Genomic DNA, 20,229 nt, shown 5'->3' on the forward strand with positions numbered 1-20,229 from the left:
CACAGCCGTGACGCCTGATGATGTCACAGCCGTGACATCTAATGATGTCACAGCCGTGACGTCTAATGATGTCACAGCCGTGACGTCTAATGATGTCACAGCCGTGACGTCTAATGTCACAGCCATGACGTCTGATGATGTCACAGCCGTGAAGCTTGACGATGTCACAGCCGTGAAGCTTGATGATGTCACAGCATGAGGCTTGATGATGTCACTGCCAGCCAGGACGCTTGATGTCACAGCCGTGACGCTTGATGATGTCACAGCCGTGACGTCTGATGTCACAGCCGTGACGTCTAATGATGTCACAGCCGTGACGTCTGATGATGTCACAGCCGTGACGTCTAATGATGTCGCAGCCATGACGTTGATGATGTCACAGCCATGACGTTGATGATGTCACAGCCATGACGTCTGATGATGTCACAGCATGAGCCTTGATGATGTCACTGCCAGCCAGGACGCTTGATGTCACAGCCGTGACGCTTGATGATGTCACAGCCGTGACGTCTGATGATGTCGTAGCCGTGACGCTTGATGTCTCAGCCATGACGTCTGATGATGTCACAGCCGTGAAGCTTGACGATGTCACAGCCATGAAGCTTGATGATGTCACAGCATGAGGCTTGATGATGTCACTGCCAGCCAGGACGCTTGATGTCACAGCCGTGACGCTTGATGATGTCACAGCCGTGACGTCTGATGTCACAGCCGTGACGTCTAATGATGTCACAGCCGTGACGTCTGATGATGTCACAGCCGTGACGTCTAATGATGTCGCAGCCATGACGTTGATGATGTCACAGCCATGACGTCTGATGATGTCACAGCATGAGGCTTGATGATGTCACTGCCAGCCAGGACGCTTGATGTCACAGCCGTGACGCTTGATGATGTCACAGCCGTGACGTCTGATGATGTCGTAGCCGTGACGCTTGATGTCTCAGCCATGACGTCTGATGATGTCACAGCCGTGAAGCTTGACGATGTCACAGCCGTGAAGCTTGATGATGTCACAGCATGAGGCTTGATGATGTCACTGCCAGCCAGGACGCTTGATGTCACAGCCGTGACGCTTGATGATGTCTCAGCCATGACGTCTGATGATGTCACAGCCGTGAAGCTTGATGTCACAGCATGAAGCTTGATGATGTCGCAGCTATGACGTCTGATGATGTCACAGCCATGAAGCTTGATGTCACAGCATGAAGCTTGATGATGTCGCAGCTATGACGTCTGATGATGTCACAGCCATGAAGCTTGATGTCACAGCCGTGAAGCTTGATGATGTCACAGCCATTGCTGTCACAGCCATGACACTTGAAGATGTCACAGCATGAGGCTTGATGATGTCGCAGCTATGACGTCTGATGATGTCACAGCCGTGACGCCTGATGATGTCACAGCCATGAAGCTTGATGATGTCACAGCCGTGAAGCTTGATGATGTCACAGCCATTGCTGTCACAGCCATGACACTTGAAGATGTCACAGCCATGACACTTGAAGATGTCACAGCATGAGGCTTGATGATGTCGCTGCCATGACGTCTGATGATGTCACAGCCGTGACGCCTGATGATGTCACAGCCGTGACGCCTGATGATGTCACAGCCGTGATGCCTGATGTCACAGCCATGACGTCTGATGATGTCACAGCCGTGAAGCTTGATGTCACAGCATGAAGCTTGATGTCGCAGCTATGACGTCTGATGATGTCACAGCCGTGACGCCTGATGATGTCACAGCCATGAAGCTTGATGATGTCACAGCCATGAAGCTTGATGATGTCACAGCCATTGCTGTCACAGCCATGACACTTGAAGATGTCACAGCATGAGGCTTGATGATGTCGCAGCCAGCCAGGAACACTTGAAATCACAGCCGTGAAGTTTGATGATGTCACAGCCGTGCAGCTTGATGATGTCACAGCCATTGATGACGTCACAGCCGTGACGCCTGATGATGTCACAATCTTTGATGATCTCACAGCCATGTCTGTCATTCCAGCGCGGCGCTCCAGCAGCCGGTGGAGATCTGGTTGAACGTGACCTTCAGCTCCAAGGTCAACTCCTCACGGATCATCAGCCTGCCGGAGCAGGTGAGACCTGAACGCCGTGTCGCCGTGACGACTAGCGTGACGACTAGCGTGACGACTGTGCTGTAGGTGCTGATGCCCGCCCGGACGACGGCGGTGGCGTTCACGGCGACGGCCATGGGCGCGGGTCAGGTAACGGTGTACCTGCTGGCCAACACAACGGAGATCCTCAGGTGAGCGGCGGTCCGTCACAAGTCCCTCCTTCTGACGCGTCATGTGGTGTCCCCACAGCTGGTCGTCCAGGCTACGCTTCCTGGTGGTCCACAGCAACGTGCTCGCCGCCATCAGCAAGGTCATCGGCTGGATCTACTTCCTGGCCTGGTCCGTGTCCTTCTACCCGCAGGTGTGGGAGAACTGGCGGCGGAAAAGGTGAGCTTTGCTTCGTGGGAGGTCACGTGATGACCTCACCCACACTTTCTTTGTGGGAGGTCACGTGATGACCTCACCCACACTTTCTTTGTGAGAGGTCACGTGATGACCTCACCCACACTTTCTTTGTGGGAGGTCACGTGATGACCTCACCCACACTTTCTTCGTGGGAGGTCACGTGATGACCTCACCCACACTTTCTTTGTGGGAGGTCACGTGATGACCTCACCCACACTTTCTTTGTGGGAGGTCACGTGATGACCTCACCCACACTTTCTTTGTGGGAGGTCACGTGATGACCTCACCCACACTTTCTTTGTGGGAGGTCACGTGATGACCTCACCCACACTTTCTTCGTGGGAGGTCACGTGATGACCTCACCCACACTTTCTTTGTGGGAGGTCACGTGATGACCTCACCCACACTTTCTTTGTGGGAGGTCACGTGATGACCTCACCCACACTTTCTTTGTGGGAGGTCACGTGATGACCTCACCCACACTTTCTTTGTGGGAGGTCACGTGATGACCTCACCCACACTTTCTTTGTGGGAGGTCACGTGATGACCTCACCCACACTTTCTTCGTGGGAGGTCACGTGATGACCTCACCCACACTTTCTTCGTGGGAGGTCACGTGATGACCTCACCCACACTTTCTTTGTGGGAGGTCACGTGATGACCTCACCCACACTTTCTTTGTGGGAGGTCACGTGATGACCTCACCCACACTTTCTTTGTGGGAGGTCACGTGATGACCTCACCCACACTTTCTTCGTGGGAGGTCACGTGATGACCTCACCCACACTTTCTTCGTGGGAGGTCACGTGATGACCTCACCCACACTTTCTTCGTGGGAGGTCACGTGATGACCTCACCCACACTTTCTTTGTGGGAGGTCACGTGATGACCTGACACAAACTTTCTTTGTTTCCAGTGTGGTGGGCCTCAACTTTGACTTCCTGGCGCTCAACCTGACCGGCTTCTTCGCCTACAGCGTCTTCAACGTCGGCCTTTTCTGGGCGTCGCCCATCAAGGTGAAGGCGACGGCGGCGAGCGGCGGTGACCAGGCGGGAAGTTTCATGCTTGACTTGTGGCTTCACAGGAGGAGTTTCTCCAGAAGAATCCAAACGGAATCAACCCGGTGAAAGCCAACGACGTCTTCTTCAGTCTGCACGCCTTCCTGCTCTGTTTGCTCTACGTGCTGCAGGCCGCCATCTATGAGGTCGCCGCCATTATTATTACTACTATCATGCTGCCAGGACAGGGCTGTCCAAAGTGCGGCCTGTGGGTCATTTGTGGCTTGCAGATCCTTTTTAGCTTTCAATAGACTGCGGCAATTTCTAAAAATACTAAAAAGTTGACTAAAAGAGAAGCAGAAAAAGTTGCAATATTGATTGTAACAACACAAAACTGCCAAACAGGTGTTTTTTTTCTTTAAAATGGTCATTGCAAAAAAATTAAATAATGAATATCAGTGTTATAATCTATTAAAGGCTCCAATTACATCAATTCAAATATTCATATTTACAAAAATGTTATTTGCCATATTAAAGGTTTCTTCAAGAAAAGGCATAAAACAAAACATGAAAAAAACCAACCTTAAGATTGACAAATAGAGAAAAAAAACTTTCTACCTGATCATTTCAACATTTTATCTTAATGATCAGTTAAAATGTCGTATCTCGTAAATATGACCACATAAAGTCAAAATGATCACTTAAACAGTCATAATTATGAGATGAAAAGTTCATCAAATGTAATTAATAACTTCAATACATACAAATAACTTTGTTTTACAATTATGACTTCTTTTCTGATAATTTTGACATTCTATCTTAAATCAAAATTAGCCGAAATGAAATCAGTCCTAATTATCAGATGAAAATGTCATTAATAACTTCCAATACATTTAAATTACTTTTTATATTCATGACTTCTTTTCTGATCACTTTCTTTTTTTCTGAAATCAAAATGAGTGAAATGCAAGCAGAAAAAGTAGCAGTATTGTTTCTAACAACACAAAACTGCAGGTTTTTTCTTTAAATCTGTTATTGTAAAAAAAAAAAAAATAAGAGAATCAAAATGGGTTTTATGACCTATTGAAGTCTCCAATTACCTTCCTTGAAATATTCCTATTTGGAAACATTATTTTTTCTGCCATTTCAAACTGTTTTCTTTTCTTTAACCAAAAGACATAAAACAAAAACATGGAAAAAAACAACAACATAAAATTGACGGATGGATCTGAATTTGATCTAGAGACTTAAACGTTGAAAATATTTAAAAAAAACACATTTTTAACACAAACTTTTTAGATCCCCAATCATTTTAGTGGGATTTTTTTTTTAACTCATTGCTCAAGTATAATATTGAATTAAAATCAATGTCATTAATTACTGACTTTGAGGCTCAAATTAATTCACAGCAAATATTCCAGTTTGAGGTATTATTTGTATTTGCTATAGAAAACTTTTCTTTGACCAAAAAGCATAACATAATACAAAAACATGAAAAAATACTAAACACTTATAATGGACACATCTGAATTTGATCTAGAGAATTAAAAGTTGAAAATAACAATTGGGTGACTTATTTTTACTACTTTAATAAGTAAGGCCTTTTTGGATCCTCAATAATTTTACTGAGATTTTTTTTTAAACTGTCATAGTTCAAAAACAATTATTTAAAATCAATTTAATGAAATATTGATCTATTTTTAGGCTCTGATTAATTCACATCAAATATTCCAATTTGGATAATTTGTTTGCCATAGAAAATTTTTCTTTGACCAAAAGGCATAAAAAACATGAACAAATAATAAAAACTTCTAATCGACAGATCTGAAGTTGATCTAGAGATTTAAGTGTTGAAAGTAAAAAAAATATTTTTAAAAATGACAACATTTCTACAAGTGGGGCCTTTTTGGATCCCCAATCATTTTTGTGGGATTTTTTTTTCTTAACTCATTGCTCAAAAATAATAATGAATACCTATTTAAGGCTCCAATTAAATCAAATCTAATAATCCAATCCAAAGTATTATTTGTGTTTGCCATATAAAAGTTTTCTTTGACCAAAAGGCATCAAACAAAAACATGAAAAAGTAATAAATTATAATCAACAAATGTGAAGTTGATCTGGAGATTTAAACGTTGAAGGAAAAATATTGGGTGACTTCATTTTAACACTTTTATAAGTAAGGCCTTTTTGAATGCCTCACTCATTTTAGTGGGATTTTTTTTAAAACTGTCATTGATTTAAAATCAATGTAATGAAATTAACCTATTTAATGCTCCGATTAATTCACATCAACTATTCCAAGTTCAAGTATTATTTGTGTTTGCCATACAAACGTTTTCTGAGACCAAAAGGCATAAAACAAAAACATGAAACAATTATAAAAACTTTTAGAGATTTAAACATTGTTAAGGGTGACTTATTTTAACACTTTTTTAAGTGGGGTCTTTGCTCAGAAATAATAATGAATCAAAATCAATTTTATGAATTATTGACCCATTTAAATCTCCAATTACTTTGCATCAAATATTCCAGTTTAAAAATAAATTTGGGGGAAAATATTGCACATTTTGTGTTTCTGCTTTTGAGAAAAGACTTAAAACGTAAATAAAAAACATTGAATGGACAGACCTGACTCTTATGGAATCTTACGTAAGCATTGAAGAGAAAAGTAGAGTAAAAATGTATAAATGTGTGTGGAAAAAGAAAGTGTTGTGCGCTGACATTGTTTTAGTGGCTCTGTGGTGATGATGACTTATTGACAGCATGATGGTCTTCCAGAGGGGGGGTCAGCGGGTGTCGTGGACCGCCCTCCTCCTGCTGACCATGGGCTGGTCCTTCGCCGGCGTGAGTTTGTGTGTGGCGCTGGCCAAACGCCTGAGCTGGCTGGACTACCTCTACTACTTCTCCTACATCAAGCTGGCCGTCACGCTGGTCAAATACGTGCCGCAGGTGAGACCACGCCCCCGCTGCCGTGTTTGGGTCAGGTGACGCTACCCCCCTCCTCCCCCCTCCTGCCCCAGGCCGTCATGAACTACCGCAGGAAGAGCACGGAGGGCTGGAGCATCGGCAACGTGCTGCTGGACTTCAGCGGCGGCCTGCTGAGCATCTTGCAGATGATGGTGGACTCTTACAACAACGGTAACAACCTTTGTCCTCGCCACTCGCGCTTTCTGACTTCTACTTCCTCTCAGACCAATGGGGGCTCATCTTCGGAGACCCCACCAAGTTCGGCCTGGGCCTCTTCTCGGTGGTCTTCGACGTGGTCTTCATGACGCAACACTACTGCCTGTACCGCCCGCCGCGCTACCAGGAGATCGCCTCCTGACCACAACACACGCCTGCACTTTTGGATTTTCAAAATAAAACTTAAAACTTTCAAACTCTCATTGTGTGATCGTCCAAACATTCACGCATGCGTTCATCTCTTTATTATTCAACTTTTTCTTCTCCACATTTTGTCCCGCTCTACCTTCCACATTTTTCACCCCATTCAAAGCCTTCAGACTTCAAAGTCTTCAGCCTATTCAGGAATGGCGGGCTTTCTCTTGACAAATTCTAAAAAAATTCCCAGATTTGCCAGAATTCCAGGTTTTCCGGGACATTTTCCCCATTCAAAATGAATTGGCCATTTTTCAAACTTCCACCATTTCAACCCATTCCACCTTCCACACATTCCACTCATCTTGCTCATTCTAACTTTTCCAAGTTCCAAAAATTTCCAGGATTTTCCAAAATTCCTGCTTTTCCATCCTTTTTTCTGGCGACTACTCCCACATTTTTCAACGCATTTCAAGCATTCCACCGTCAAAACATTCCTCTTAAATAGGACAAACACACATTTCCCGGCTTTCCCGAAATTCCTTAATAACCATTTCTTAATTCAACATGTTACTACTTCAACATTTGTCCACCAATTAGAAACATTTCAACACCATTTCAACTCTTTCAAGTTGTTTTTGTTTTGTTTTTACCATTTTCCAAAAAATGTCCGCTTATCCCCAAATTCACAAATTTTGGGGAAATTCCCATTGAAATGAATGGGACATTTTTCAAAGTTCCACAACTCCCACATTTTTCAACCTATTCAAACCATTCCACCATTCTGGAAATTTAAACTGTTCAGCCAAAACATTCCCAGATTTCCCAGAATTCCAGGTTTTCCGGGACATTTTCCCCATTCAAAACGAATTGGCCATTTTTCAAACTTCCACCATTTCAACCCATTCCACCTTCCACACATTCCACTCATCTTGCTCATTCTAACTTTTCCAAGTTCCAAAAATTTCCAGGATTTTCCAAAATTCCTGCTTTTCCATCCTTTTTTCTGGCGACTACTCCCACATTTTTCAACACATTTCAAGCATTCCACCGTCAAAACATTCCTCTTAAATAGGACAAACAAACAAATTCCCGGCTTTCCCGAAATTCCTTAATAACCATTTCTTAATTCAACATGTTACTACTTCAACATTTGTCCACCAATTAGAAACATTTCAACACCATTTCAACTCTTTCAAGTTTTTTTTGTTTTGTTTTTACCATTTTCCAAAAAATGTCCGCTTTTCCCCAAATTCCCAAATTTTGGGGAAATTCCCATTGAAATGAATGGGACATTTTTCAAAGTTCCACAACTCCCACATTTTTCAACCTATTCAAACCATTCCACCATTCTGGAAATTTAAACTGTTCAGCCAAAAAATTCCCAGATTTGCCAGAATTCTAGGTTTTCCGGGACATTTTCCACATTCAAAATGAATCGGCCATTTTTCAAACTTCCACATTTTTCAACCAATTCCAACCATTCCACCTTCCACACATTCCACTCATCTTGCTCATTCTAACTAGCATTTTCCAAGTTCCAAAAATTTCCAGGAGTTTCCAAAATTCCTGCTTTTCCGTCCTTTTTTCTGGCGACTACTCCTATATTTTTCAACGCATTTCAAGCATTCCACCGTCAAAACATTCCTCTTAAATAGGACAAAAAACAAAGATGTTTTTTTAAAATGGAAAATTTCCCAGCTTTCCCAAAATTCCTTAATAACCATTTCTTAATTCAACATGTTACTACTTCAACATTTGTCCACCAATTAGAAACTTTTCAACACCATTTCAACTCATTCAAGTTTGTTTTATTTTTACCATTTTCCCAAAAATGTCCGCTTATCCCCAAATTCACAAATTTTGGGGAAATTCCCATTGAAATGAATGGGACATTTTTCAAAGTTCCACAACTCCCACATTGTTCAACCTATTCAAACCATTCCACCATTCTGGAAACTTAAACTGTTCAGCTTATTCAGGAATGGAAGGCTTTTTCTTGACAAGTTCCCAAAAAATTCAGAGATTTCCCAGAAATCCAGGTTTTCCGGGACATTTTCCCCATTCAAAATGAATTGGCCATTTTTCAAACTTCCACCATTTCCACATTTTTCAACCAATTCCAACCAATCCACCTTCGACACATTCCACTCGTCTTGCTCATTCTAACTAGTATGTTTCCAAGTTCAAAAAAATTCCAGGATTTTCTAGAATTCCTGCTTTTCCAAAGCCCTATTTCCAACCTCTTTTCTGGTGACTACTCCTCCCACATTTTTTAACGCATTTCACCGTCCAAACATTCCTCTTAATCAGGACAAAAAAACATTTTTTTTAAAAATGGAAAAATCCCCAGTTTTCCCGCAATTCCAGGAATTCCGTAACACCATTTCTCAATTCAGTATGTTACTACTTCAACATTTCTCCACCCATTTGAAACATTTCAACACCAACTTTCAACTCATTCAGAATATTCACATTTTTTACCATTTTCCCCAAAATTTCCGTTTTTCACAAAATTTCCAAATTCTGGCCAAATTCCCATTGAAATGAATGAGACATTCATCAAAGTTCCTCTCCCACATTTTCCATCGGATTCAAACTGTTCCAACTTCTAAATATTCAGCCTGTTCAGGAATTGTGTGCTCTACTTCAACAATTTAAACAAAATATCCCGGATTTCCCGTAATTCCATTTTAGGGAACATTTTCCCCATTCAAAATGAATTGGCACTATTCCCACTTTCTGGAAATTTACCCTACCCTTTTTCCACGTTCCAGAAAATTGCCGATTTTCCTGAAAATCCATAATATGATTTACTACAACATTTACTAATTCAACAGGAATTGTCTCTTCTAGTTTTCATGATTTTTTCTCATTTGTTCTTAATTTGTATGTTGTGTGTCACTTTACAGCAGGGAGAATTAGTAAGATGTTTATTTACTATTTACATATTTGTTATAAATATAGTACATGATTAACAGGAAGTGGGCATCACGCAGGTTAGTTGAAAAAAGCAGGAGGGAGTGTAGTTGAAAAGAAGACTTTTGTGTCACAATGCTTTAGTGGTCCTGATGTAAAAAGGAGGCCACAACCTGCTGATGGGCTCCTGCGCCATGCAGGCAATAATCCGGGATTCTTCCCAACGTCCACAAGCATGCTGACCTCTGCTGGCGTTTGTGAGTACTGGAGCCAACTGCAAGTTCGAATCCCTGACTTGAGCTGTGGCGACATTCTTACAAACTGCTTTAAAAAGGAAGGAAAAATCTCTTGCTTGTTGCGGCCCTGGGCGTCGTCCCGTTGGCTCAGGCGCTGTCGTCGTTGTTGTTGTTGTTGATGATGATGAGGGCGGGGCTTTGCTCGGCCGCTCTGCTCTGCTGACTCGTCTCGCCTTCGCCCTGCTCGGCCAGATTGGCGAGGACGCGCGGCGTGTTGAGGTTGTAGACGCCGGGCTGGACGAAGCACGCTCGCAGCGTGAGACGCGTCACCTGGCGAGGGCTCAGCTGCAGCGTGTAGCGGCTCTGACCCACCCAGGTGAAGGCGCTGTGGACCTCCGAGGCCTCACAACTGGAAAAGTCACCATTTAAAAAAAAAAAGTTCAAGTGTGGCGCAAAAAGAAGTAAAATGTTAAATATCCTTTACACTTTTGAACACTTAGGATTGTTAACATGTGACTGAGAACCATAGCCTGCCTAGATAATAGTCTTTGTAAACAATGACTTCCAACATGGTGGCCAGTGTGTGTTTATTTATGTCAGTTGTAACCCTAGTAGTAGGGATGTCCCGATCCAGGTTTTTGCACTTCCGATCCAAAACCGATTTTGGCCTATCCGAGCATGCATTAAAGTTTAAAGTTATTTAGCCTACTTAGTTGTCAGATTCATGCTGAAAAGGATTTTACTACTCTTGACAACAACTAGCCAGCTGAATAGGTGAGTTTGAATAATACACAATAGTTGGTATTCAAGGATAAGCACAAAATATCAAAAATGATACATGACAAACAGAAATGGCATCATTAAACAGTAAAAAAGTGAACAGTATAGAGTGCAAATAATGCTGTAAACATTATTAAAAAAAGCAAAACACACAAACAACCTGAGTGGGATAAAATGTCTATAACTCAGCATCAATACTTGCTCTTGAACAAGTGAAAACTTGAAAAAATATATATATATATATATCTACACACTCCCTTTTATTGTTTGACTGGGGCAAGCATAAAGGGGAGATTCTTTCTAACAGACGAGCACCTGAAGATGCTCAGGTGTCAGCCTGCTCCTGTCTTCATCTATGATGAGTGCTAAAAAGCCTCTCACTCGCAAGAGTCATTAAAATGTCTTACAACTTTACCCCCACGCTTGACTTTATTGTGGCATGTTTTGCACTCCACCTCTTCATCTTTTTCGTTTTGTACGGTAAAATAATCCCACACAGCTAAAATTTTTACCGTAACTTTTAATTCACACGGCCGTCTGAACAGTTAAAACACAGACCTGTGGATGATTTGAAAGTGTTCTGGAAAATGCGGAACGGAGTTTAGGGAGCAGCAGAAGAGTGGACTGTATTATTTAAATCGGTGTGTTGGAAAACATGTACTGGAGTTTTATAAAAAACTGGATCTGGATCGGCATTTTCCCATGCCTTGCCGATACGCTTTTTGTGGCAAATATTGGATCGGGACAACCCTACCTAGTAGCACCTTCTAGTGCTAATAGAAATGAGTGAAGACTATAAAAAAGGTTGAACCAGTGAGCTGTCATTCACATGCAGAGTTTCTTCCTGATGCTTTAAAGACCATGGTTCCATTATTATAGTATTTGGAGGTTGTCTTAAAAGAGTGACAGGCGAGTTCCATCTCACCCACCTGATGGTTTTATGCCTGAGGTCCACCACCACGTCCACTTGAGTCCAGCAGCAGTTGGACAGAACCAAAGAAACAGGAACCACACAAATACTAGGAGGAGAAAACTACCATTAAAAGGGGAAGTGCACTTTTGGGGGGAATTTGGCCCATCAAAAACACCTTTTTCTTTTTCTGTGCATTGTAAATCATTAATAAACATTAGCAAGAGTCAGCTAAGTTGTTTCTCACTCATACATCTCCATCATCATTTTATATACACTATATAAGTATATAAGTAATGTGGTAACAGAAACATTCATAATTAATTCATTATTCATAATACAATCTGCAGAACATGACACTAACATACGTCCATCCATCCATCATCTTCCGCTTATCCGAGGTCGGGTCGCGGGGGAAGCAGCCTAAGCAGGGAAGCCCAGACTTCCCTATCTCCAGCCACTTCGTCTAGCTCTTCCCGGGGGATCCCGAGGCGTTCCCAGGCCAGCCGGGAGACATAGTCTTTCCAACGTGTCCTGGGTCTTCCCCGTGGCCTCCTACCAGCTGGACGTGCCCTAAACACCTCCCTAGGGAGGCGTTCGGGTGGCATCCTGACCAGATGCCCGAACCACCTCATCTGGCTCCTCTCCATGTGGAGGAGCAGCGGCTTTACTTTGAGTTCCTCCCGGATGGCAGAGCTTCTCACCCTATCTCTAAGGGAGAGACCCGCCACACGGCGGAGGACTAACATACGGAAAAATATAATTTTTCCCTCAAATTTTGTGGGTGTGGCTTTTGTGGGTGTGCGCTCTATTGTCCGGAAAATACGGGAAATGGATTATAGTCGGCGGTTTTTGGATGGATATTTAGAGGGCTTTGTGGGCAGAGTAGAGCAGTGGTTCTCAACCTTTTTTTTAGTGATGTACCTCCTGTGAACATTTTTTTAATTCAAGTACCCCCTAATCAGAGCAAAGAGATCGAGAAGTAAAATACAGCACTATGTCATCAGTTTCTGATGTATTAAATTGTATAACAGTGCAAAATATTGCTCATTTGTAGTGGTCTTTCTTGAACTATTTGGAAAAAAAGATATAAAAATAACTAAAAACTTGTTTAAAAATAAAGAAGTGATTCAAGTATGAATAAAGATTTCTCCACATAGAAGTAATCATCAACTTAAAGTGCCCTCTTTGGGGATTGTAATAGAGATCCATCTGGATTCATCAACTTACTTCTGAACATTTCTTCACAAAAAAATAAAAACCTTTAACATCAATATTTATGGAACATATCCGCAAAAAATCTAGCTGTCAACACTGAATATTGCATTGTTGTATTTTTTTTCACAGTTTATGAACTGACATTCATATTTTGTTGAAGTATTATTCAATAAATATATTTATAAAGGATTTTTGAATTGTTGCTATTTTTAGAATATTTGAAAAAATCTCAGGTAGCCCTTAGCATACCTTCAAGTACCCCCACCTGAGAACAACTAGAGTAGAGGCCAAAGATTGACTCCATTGTTAGCTGTCTTACGCTAACATTCCTTGACAATTTAGAATGCATGAAGAAAAGAAAACGTGTTCTGGTCTTACAAAAGGATCGCAAATGACAGCAAAACTTCCCCTTGGACAAAATAAGTTGTGTGTGTGTCACCTGTTGTGCTTGAAGGCGTGTGTGCACGTCTCAGGGTAGTGCATGTTGGTCTTGACCAGGCGGTACATCTCTGCACACGGCAACACGGCCGGAGGCGGCAGATCCGACTTGAACTTGAACAGAACCATCTCTTGAGCTTCCTGCCGCCAGGACAACAAAGCACTGCTTCACTTCTTTTCACACTTACAAGACATTGTTTGTGTCAAACCTGGCCTTGAAAGTGGAGGACATGTTTTACCTCTTTGGGTGTCAGAGACGTGGCCTCCTTGCCCACAGTCTGCAACGCCACGTGGAGCTGACCCTCCAGGATCAGCTGCTTGTTGTCCTCCACCACGTACGCCTGCACACACACACACACACACACACACACACACACACACACACACACACACACACACACACACACACACACACACACACACACACACACACACACACACACACACACACACACACGCGTTTGTTCTTCACGGGTCACACCAGAGTCAGCGACTAGTTTACCTTCCAGATGACGATGAGGTTGAGGTCCAGTTCGTTGCACTTCTTCACCATGTGAGCCACGTTGCATCTTTTGTCCTCGGCGGCGGCCAAACCGGAGTTCCTGGCGCCGGACGACGTCCTGGCTGACGAGGCTCCCACTTGCCGAGACCCGGAGCTCCAGCGGCATCGAAAGAAGAAGTCGCCGCAGGGCGTGGCTGAGCTGACGATCTGCACCGAGACCCGACGAAGAACACAGGCAATGTGAGCTTAGGGTGTCCTGGAATGTAAAAAGGTGAGACGCCCGGCGTACCCGCTCATTGCCCAGGTTCAGGTCTGCGAAGGTGAAGAGCTTGGCTGCATCTGAGGTAGCTAACACACACAAACACACACATTTAGAAGGTGTCGGCCCCCTGAGAGCAGGTGAAGGAGGTCCGAGGGTGTGGTGACGCACCTGGAGGTTGGCATGGCGTGGCCCTAAAACACAGCTTGGCTCGCTCCCTACTGCTGAGTTTGCAGTCTGGATGACAAACAACAACAATCAGCAGCTGAGGTTAAGTGAGGTGTTTTATCAGCACCATATACAACTTCATATCTATCTACAACCACACCCAGTGAAACCCCTTCATGGCGGCCCCCCATTTAGACCGACTGACTGATAGTGAACTCTGCATTTATACCCAGGAAACTTTTGTATTTTAAATGATAAATGGGTTGTACTTGTATAGCACTTTTCTACCTTCAAGGTACTCAAAGTGCTTTGACACTACTTCCACATTCACACACACATTCACACACTGATGGAGGGAGCTGCCATGAAAACCCTTAACCACCATCCATCAGGAGCAAGGGTGAAGTGTCTTGCTCAAGGACACAACAGACGTGACTAGGTTGGTAGAAGGTGGGGATCGAACCAGGAACCCTCAGGTTGCTAGCACAGCCACTCACCCAACAGTGCCACGCCGTCCCCATTTTACCTTACCCGCATTTTGACTTTCATGGACAAAAACATCCTCTCCGCTTGGCAACACGTCCTGTAGCCTGTAAGGTCAGGCCTTCAAAATAAAAGCCCACTAGCTAAATAAAATGGTTGCACTTGAGTAGGCAGTCAGGGGTCTTTTCCCCAGCAACAGGCAGTTTTATTTTTGTTGACTAAAAATGTTTGTCTTAATTATCGTTAACAGCGTTAATTTTGACAGAAATAAATAAATAATAAATGATAAATGGGTTGTACTTATATAGCGCTTTTCTACCTTCAAGGTACTCAAAGCGCTTTGACACTACTTCCACATTCACACACACATTCACACACTGATGGAGGGAGCTGCCATGCAAGGCGCTAACCAGCACCCATCAGGAGCAAGGGTGAAGTGTCTTGCTCGGGACACAACGGACGTGATGAGGTTGGTACTAGGTGGGATTTGAACCAGGGACCCTCAGGTTGCGCACGGCCACTCTGCCACTGCGCCACGCATTTAATTTTAGACTTAGACAAACTTCAATGATCCACACACTAACTTAATTACAAAGGATGGAAAGGATAATAAAGCACAGCAGGGCACAAAAACAAAAGGTATAAAGTAGTCTAAAAATGTACCATACTAGTAATACAAATATAACATATGTAATATTTACATAATATATCTACAGTATATGATATATACTGCAGCAGAAAAAAAGGAGCAGATCCAGCAGGAAGTATAAATGATAAAGAAAGAGAAGTAGCTGACGTAAAAGCGGTCTTTTAGTCATTTTCTTTTGACGACAATGTATTTGAATTTCCGACATATTTTGGTCAACCAAACTCAGTTTTAGTCAAGTAAATTCCTCAACATTTTAGTGGAGGAAAATTACAGCAAATGTTCTCGACTGAAACATAAAAGTATGACGGGTGGAGTGTTTTTGAAGAACTAAATCACAACAAGATCTGTCTTAGTCAGGGGAAAATAGGTTGTTGACGATAACTAAGACAAACCATTTTTTGGTCAACAAAAATAACACTGGCTCCAGGTTAATATTGCCATGATTTTATTTTCAGGCTACTTTGTACCAGACAGGAAGTCAATAGCTTGGCTATTTTGATAGTGGACTAGTCAGACCAGGGTTAGGGAACCTATGGCTCTGGAGCCAGATGTGGCTCTTTTGATGACTGCATCTGGCTCTCAGATAATTCTTAGCTGACATTTCTACTTTATATCCGCTGGTAATCTTTAAGGTTCAAACATTGATGACATTTATTAAACAGATGAGGAGCAAGGAATTATGCAGAGACAGAGTTCAATTTGGCTCAATGAGGAAACATGTGTTATGGGCTATATTCTAGTAACAGATCCAAACTACGTTCTTAAAGTCCAGCTTGTGTGCTTCCATTATTTATTTGGGAGGTCCCTGTTTACATCACTGAAGCTGTCGCTGAGGGAAGGAGGTAATCTCGACAATTCCAGTTAGACACAATATATGATTATGCAAAAATGCAAATGTGTTTGTTGTGGTGATATCGCCTTGTCTCTCTGCTCTGTCCGCGTAACTGCGGTGTTCGACCTTGGCAGTCAGCGGGCCGTTCCTGGACACAGGCACTGATACCAGACTGGCTGGCAATCTTTTGGATTGTCAGCTTTGCACGGACAAAGAAAAATACCACTTGAGCACAATTGACAATAATTATAGCAACGGCCCTCAAGCATAAAAGTTGTGTGATAATATATACATAATTATTCTAACATAATCACAGTGTTAAAAATAACATTCAAAATATAAAACATTCTCATGCATTTTAACCCAACCATCCGTTTTCTACCACACCTGTTCAAGAAGTCGCATTAATGGTAAGAAGTGTTTTATTTATTATTGTTTAGCTTCAGAATAAAAATCTTCTTGAAAAGAACAAGAGACTTATTATACTTTAAAAATGTTGGTTTTACTTAAAAGAGCACACATTTTGTTGTATTCAGTGTTAAAAAATATTATATGGCTCTCACGGAAATACATTTTAAAATATTTGGCTTTCATGGCTCTCTCAGCCAAAAAGGTTCCCGACCCCTGAGTCAGACTATAATGCGTCCACATGTTCAGTGGCTCTAATTTACCCATCAACTTTTTAATTCTGCTTGAGACATTTTAGGCAAGTGCTTACTAACGTTAACGATGACTAGTTTGTTGAAATAAAAGTGTATATTACCAACATTTTAATAACTATTCAAATTTTGTCCATTTAAAAGCAAAGACAGGAAATACGAAAAATAAAACAAGTTTATTTTTTTCATGCAAAAATAAAAAAGGATAGTAGCAGTAAAACAACAAAACTAACTTGATCAAAAAGCTGCAAACTGATATATTATTGATTATTGGTTAACTGCTGATATGTTTAGCAGTGTAATAGACAACAGATGTACTGCTCAGGTGCTGAGAGCGATGCACAAAGTCAGACGTCTTCCTTTATGTTTGAAGTGAGACATGAACAAACATGGTTGTCAAACTCCGGTGACGGCGAAGAAAAAAAAAGCTCAGGCTCTTGTGGTTATTTACTGTCTAAATAAAGAACTCAATGTGGGTTTATCATGCAGCCCTCCTTGTCGGTGACAAGTTTTATTGTTGACAACCGTTGCACTGCTACAGTGTGCACATGTTCATGCTGTTTAATTAGACTACTTATTAGTTTGGTTTCTTAGCGATTATAAGAACATTAAAACTACAACACAGCACTTTTTAACACAAATGACTTATATGGCTAAAAAATGTAATGTTGACAAAAGCAGTGGACCGTGTATGTCGACCTGGATCTACAAAAGCAGTGAAGTTGGCACGTTGTGTAAATGGTAAATAAAAACATCCATCTATCTTCTTCCGCTTATCCGAGGTCGGGTCACGGGGGCAGCAGCCTAAGCAGGGAAGCCCAGACTTCCCTCTCCCCAGGCCAGCTGGGAGACATAGTCTTCCCAACGTGTCCTGGGTCTTCCCCGTGGCCTCCTACCGGTTGGACGTGCCCTAAACACCTCCCTAGGGAGGCGTTCGGGTGGTATCCTGACCAGATGCCCGAACCACCTCATCTGGCTCCTCTCCATGTGGAGGAGCAGCGGCTTTACTTTGAGTTCCTCCCGGATGACAGAGCTTCTCACCCTATCTCTAAGGGAGAGGAAACTCATTTGGGCCGCTTGTACCCGTGATCTTATCCTTTCGGTCATGACCCAAAGCTCATGACCATAGGTGAGGATGGGAACGTAGATCGACCGGTAAATTGAGAGCTTTGCCTTCCGGCTCAGCTCCTTCTTCACCACAACAGATCGGTACAACGTCCGCATTACTGAAGACGCCGCACAATCCACTCTTCCCCCACTCGTGTACAAGACTCCTAGGTACTTGAACTCCTCCACTTGGGGCAGGGTCTCCTCCCCAACCCGGAGATGGCACTCAACCCTTTTCCGGGCGAGAACCATGGAATCGGACTTGGGGGTGCTGATTCTCATTCCGGTCACTTCACAGAATACAGAATACAAAATTCTACTTTGCATCAGTCCATCTTAGATGAGCTCGGGCCCAGCGAAGCATTTCTGGGTGTTGTTGACAAATGGCTTTGGCTTTGCATAGTAGAGTTTTAACTTGCACTTACAGATGTAGCGACCAACTGTAGTTACTGACAGTGGTGTTCTGAAGTGTTCATGAGCCCATGTGGTGATATCATTTACACACTGATGTGGCCTGAGGGATCCAAGGTCAATGGTGTTTAATGTTGGTTTTTGGCCTCGCCGCCTACGTGCAGCGATTTCTCCAGATTATCTGAACCTTTTGATGATATTACGGAGCGTAGAGGGTGAAATCCCTAAATTTCGTGCAATAGCTGCTGGAGAAATGTTGTTCTTAAACAATTTGCTCAGGCATTTGTTGAGAAAGTGGTGACCCTCGCCCCGTCCTTGTTTGTGAATGAGTGAGCATTTCATGGAAGCTGCTTTTATAGCCAATCGTGGCACCCACCTGTTGCCAATTAGTCTGCACACCTGTGGGATGTTCCAAATAAGTCTTTGATGAGCATTCCTCAACTTTCTCACTCTTTTTTGCCACTTGTGCCAGCTTCTTTGAAACATATTGCAGGTATCACATTCCAAATGAGCTAATATTTGCCAAAAATAAAGTCTACCAGTTGCAATGTTAACTATCTTGTCTTTGAAGTCTATTTAATTGAATATAAGTTGAAAAGGATTTGTTGTATTCTCTTTATTTACACAAGGTGACAACTTCACTGCTTTTGGCTTTGTAAGCCGGTGCTTTTTTTAGTGATAAGAAGAACATAATGGAACTGGACTTCGTTATTTTGTCGCCAGCAAAGTTATTCTCGAACTGTTAATAAAACTTCCTGATTCATGGACTAGACTCTCACTGTTATGTTAGATCCACTATGGACTGGAGTCTCACACTATTATGTTAGATCCACTATGGACTGGACTCTCACACTATTATGTTAGATCCACTATGGACTGGACTCTCACACTATTATGTTAGATCCACTATGGACTGGACTCTCACTATTATGTTAGATCCACTATGGACTGGACTCTCACACTATTATGATACACATCTGCGGTGCTCTCCAAGGTTTCTCATGGTCATTCACATTGACATCCCACCGGGTTGTGAGTTTTTCCTTGCCCTTATGTGGGCTCTGGACTGAGGATGTCGTGGCTTGTGCAGCCCTTTGAGACACTTGTGATTTAGGGCTATATAAATATTTGATTGATTGATTGATTGATTGATTGATGGATGGACAAATAAACACGCAGTACCATTATGATCCATTCTTGTACCTGCAGATTTGTGAAGTGAAGTGAATTATATTTATATAGCGCTTTTCTCTAGTGACTCAAAGCGCTTTACATAGTGAAACCCAATATCTAAGTTACATTTAAAGCAGTGTGGGTGGCACTGGGAGCAGGTGGGTAAAGTGTCTTGCTCAAGGACACAACGGCAGTGAGTAGGATGGCGGAAGCAGGGATGGAACCTGCAACCCTCAAGTTGCTGGCACGGCCACTCTACCAACCGAAGTATAGCGCCCCATCCAGTTCCTCAGTAAAAAGTAAAGCATCCTTCTTTACATCCCCCACTAGAAAATTGAGAAAGATGAGCACACGCACCGTTCTCCTTGGCGGGGTTGATGCATTTGTGCAGGCGCCAGCGTTGACTGCAACTGGACACCTGGACGATGTGGAACTCACGGACGCCAGCTTCACTCTGAGAGGCAAAGACGGACATCAGGAGGAGGAGCTACCGTTAGCCATAGGGCGACCAGACGGTGGGCGGGACCCTCACCGTGTTGATGTTCTCCACGTCGATGAACACCAGCGTCCCGCCGTCCTCGTCCGGGCCGCTGCTGCTGCAGGCCGACGCTTGCACGCTGAGAGAGCGACTGGCGCATATGAAGACCGTGTGACGCAGCACGCGGTGACTGGAGGAGGAAGTA

General features: G+C 42.9%; 2 protein-coding genes across 5 annotated transcripts in view; one reads left to right on the forward strand and one right to left on the reverse strand.

The window, feature by feature from the left end:
* The window catches only part of ctns (cystinosin, lysosomal cystine transporter), a 7,955-nt gene extending 1,091 nt beyond the window's left edge, over positions 1-6,864 (forward strand). For all 3 annotated transcript variants that reach the window (XM_061888238.1, XM_061888237.1, XM_061888239.1), the window contains exons 4-11: positions 2,009-2,099; positions 2,166-2,269; positions 2,328-2,465; positions 3,400-3,499; positions 3,568-3,687; positions 6,263-6,433; positions 6,505-6,622; positions 6,676-6,864. In XM_061888238.1, the coding sequence (XP_061744222.1) occupies positions 2,009-2,099; positions 2,166-2,269; positions 2,328-2,465; positions 3,400-3,499; positions 3,568-3,687; positions 6,263-6,433; positions 6,505-6,622; positions 6,676-6,809 (976 nt within the window). In that variant the 3' untranslated portion in view covers positions 6,810-6,864. The remainder of the gene's footprint in view (positions 1-2,008; positions 2,100-2,165; positions 2,270-2,327; positions 2,466-3,399; positions 3,500-3,567; positions 3,688-6,262; positions 6,434-6,504; positions 6,623-6,675) is intronic.
* Positions 6,865-9,718: 2,854 nt separating this feature from the next.
* trappc8 (trafficking protein particle complex subunit 8) overlaps positions 9,719-20,229 on the reverse strand; it is a 39,527-nt gene continuing 29,016 nt past the window's right edge. For both annotated transcript variants that reach the window (XM_061888236.1, XM_061888235.1), the window contains 9 exons: positions 20,079-20,214; positions 19,904-20,000; positions 14,236-14,301; positions 14,095-14,153; positions 13,806-14,012; positions 13,543-13,644; positions 13,305-13,444; positions 11,667-11,756; positions 9,719-10,366 (listed from right to left, as the gene is read on the reverse strand). In XM_061888236.1, coding sequence (XP_061744220.1) covers positions 10,105-10,366; positions 11,667-11,756; positions 13,305-13,444; positions 13,543-13,644; positions 13,806-14,012; positions 14,095-14,153; positions 14,236-14,301; positions 19,904-20,000; positions 20,079-20,214 — 1,159 coding nt within the window. In that variant the 3' untranslated portion in view covers positions 9,719-10,104. The remainder of the gene's footprint in view (positions 10,367-11,666; positions 11,757-13,304; positions 13,445-13,542; positions 13,645-13,805; positions 14,013-14,094; positions 14,154-14,235; positions 14,302-19,903; positions 20,001-20,078; positions 20,215-20,229) is intronic.

The sequence above is a fragment of the Nerophis ophidion genome, linkage group LG26, assembly GCF_033978795.1.
Source record: "Nerophis ophidion isolate RoL-2023_Sa linkage group LG26, RoL_Noph_v1.0, whole genome shotgun sequence".
Lineage (NCBI taxonomy): Eukaryota > Metazoa > Chordata > Actinopteri > Syngnathiformes > Syngnathidae > Nerophis > Nerophis ophidion.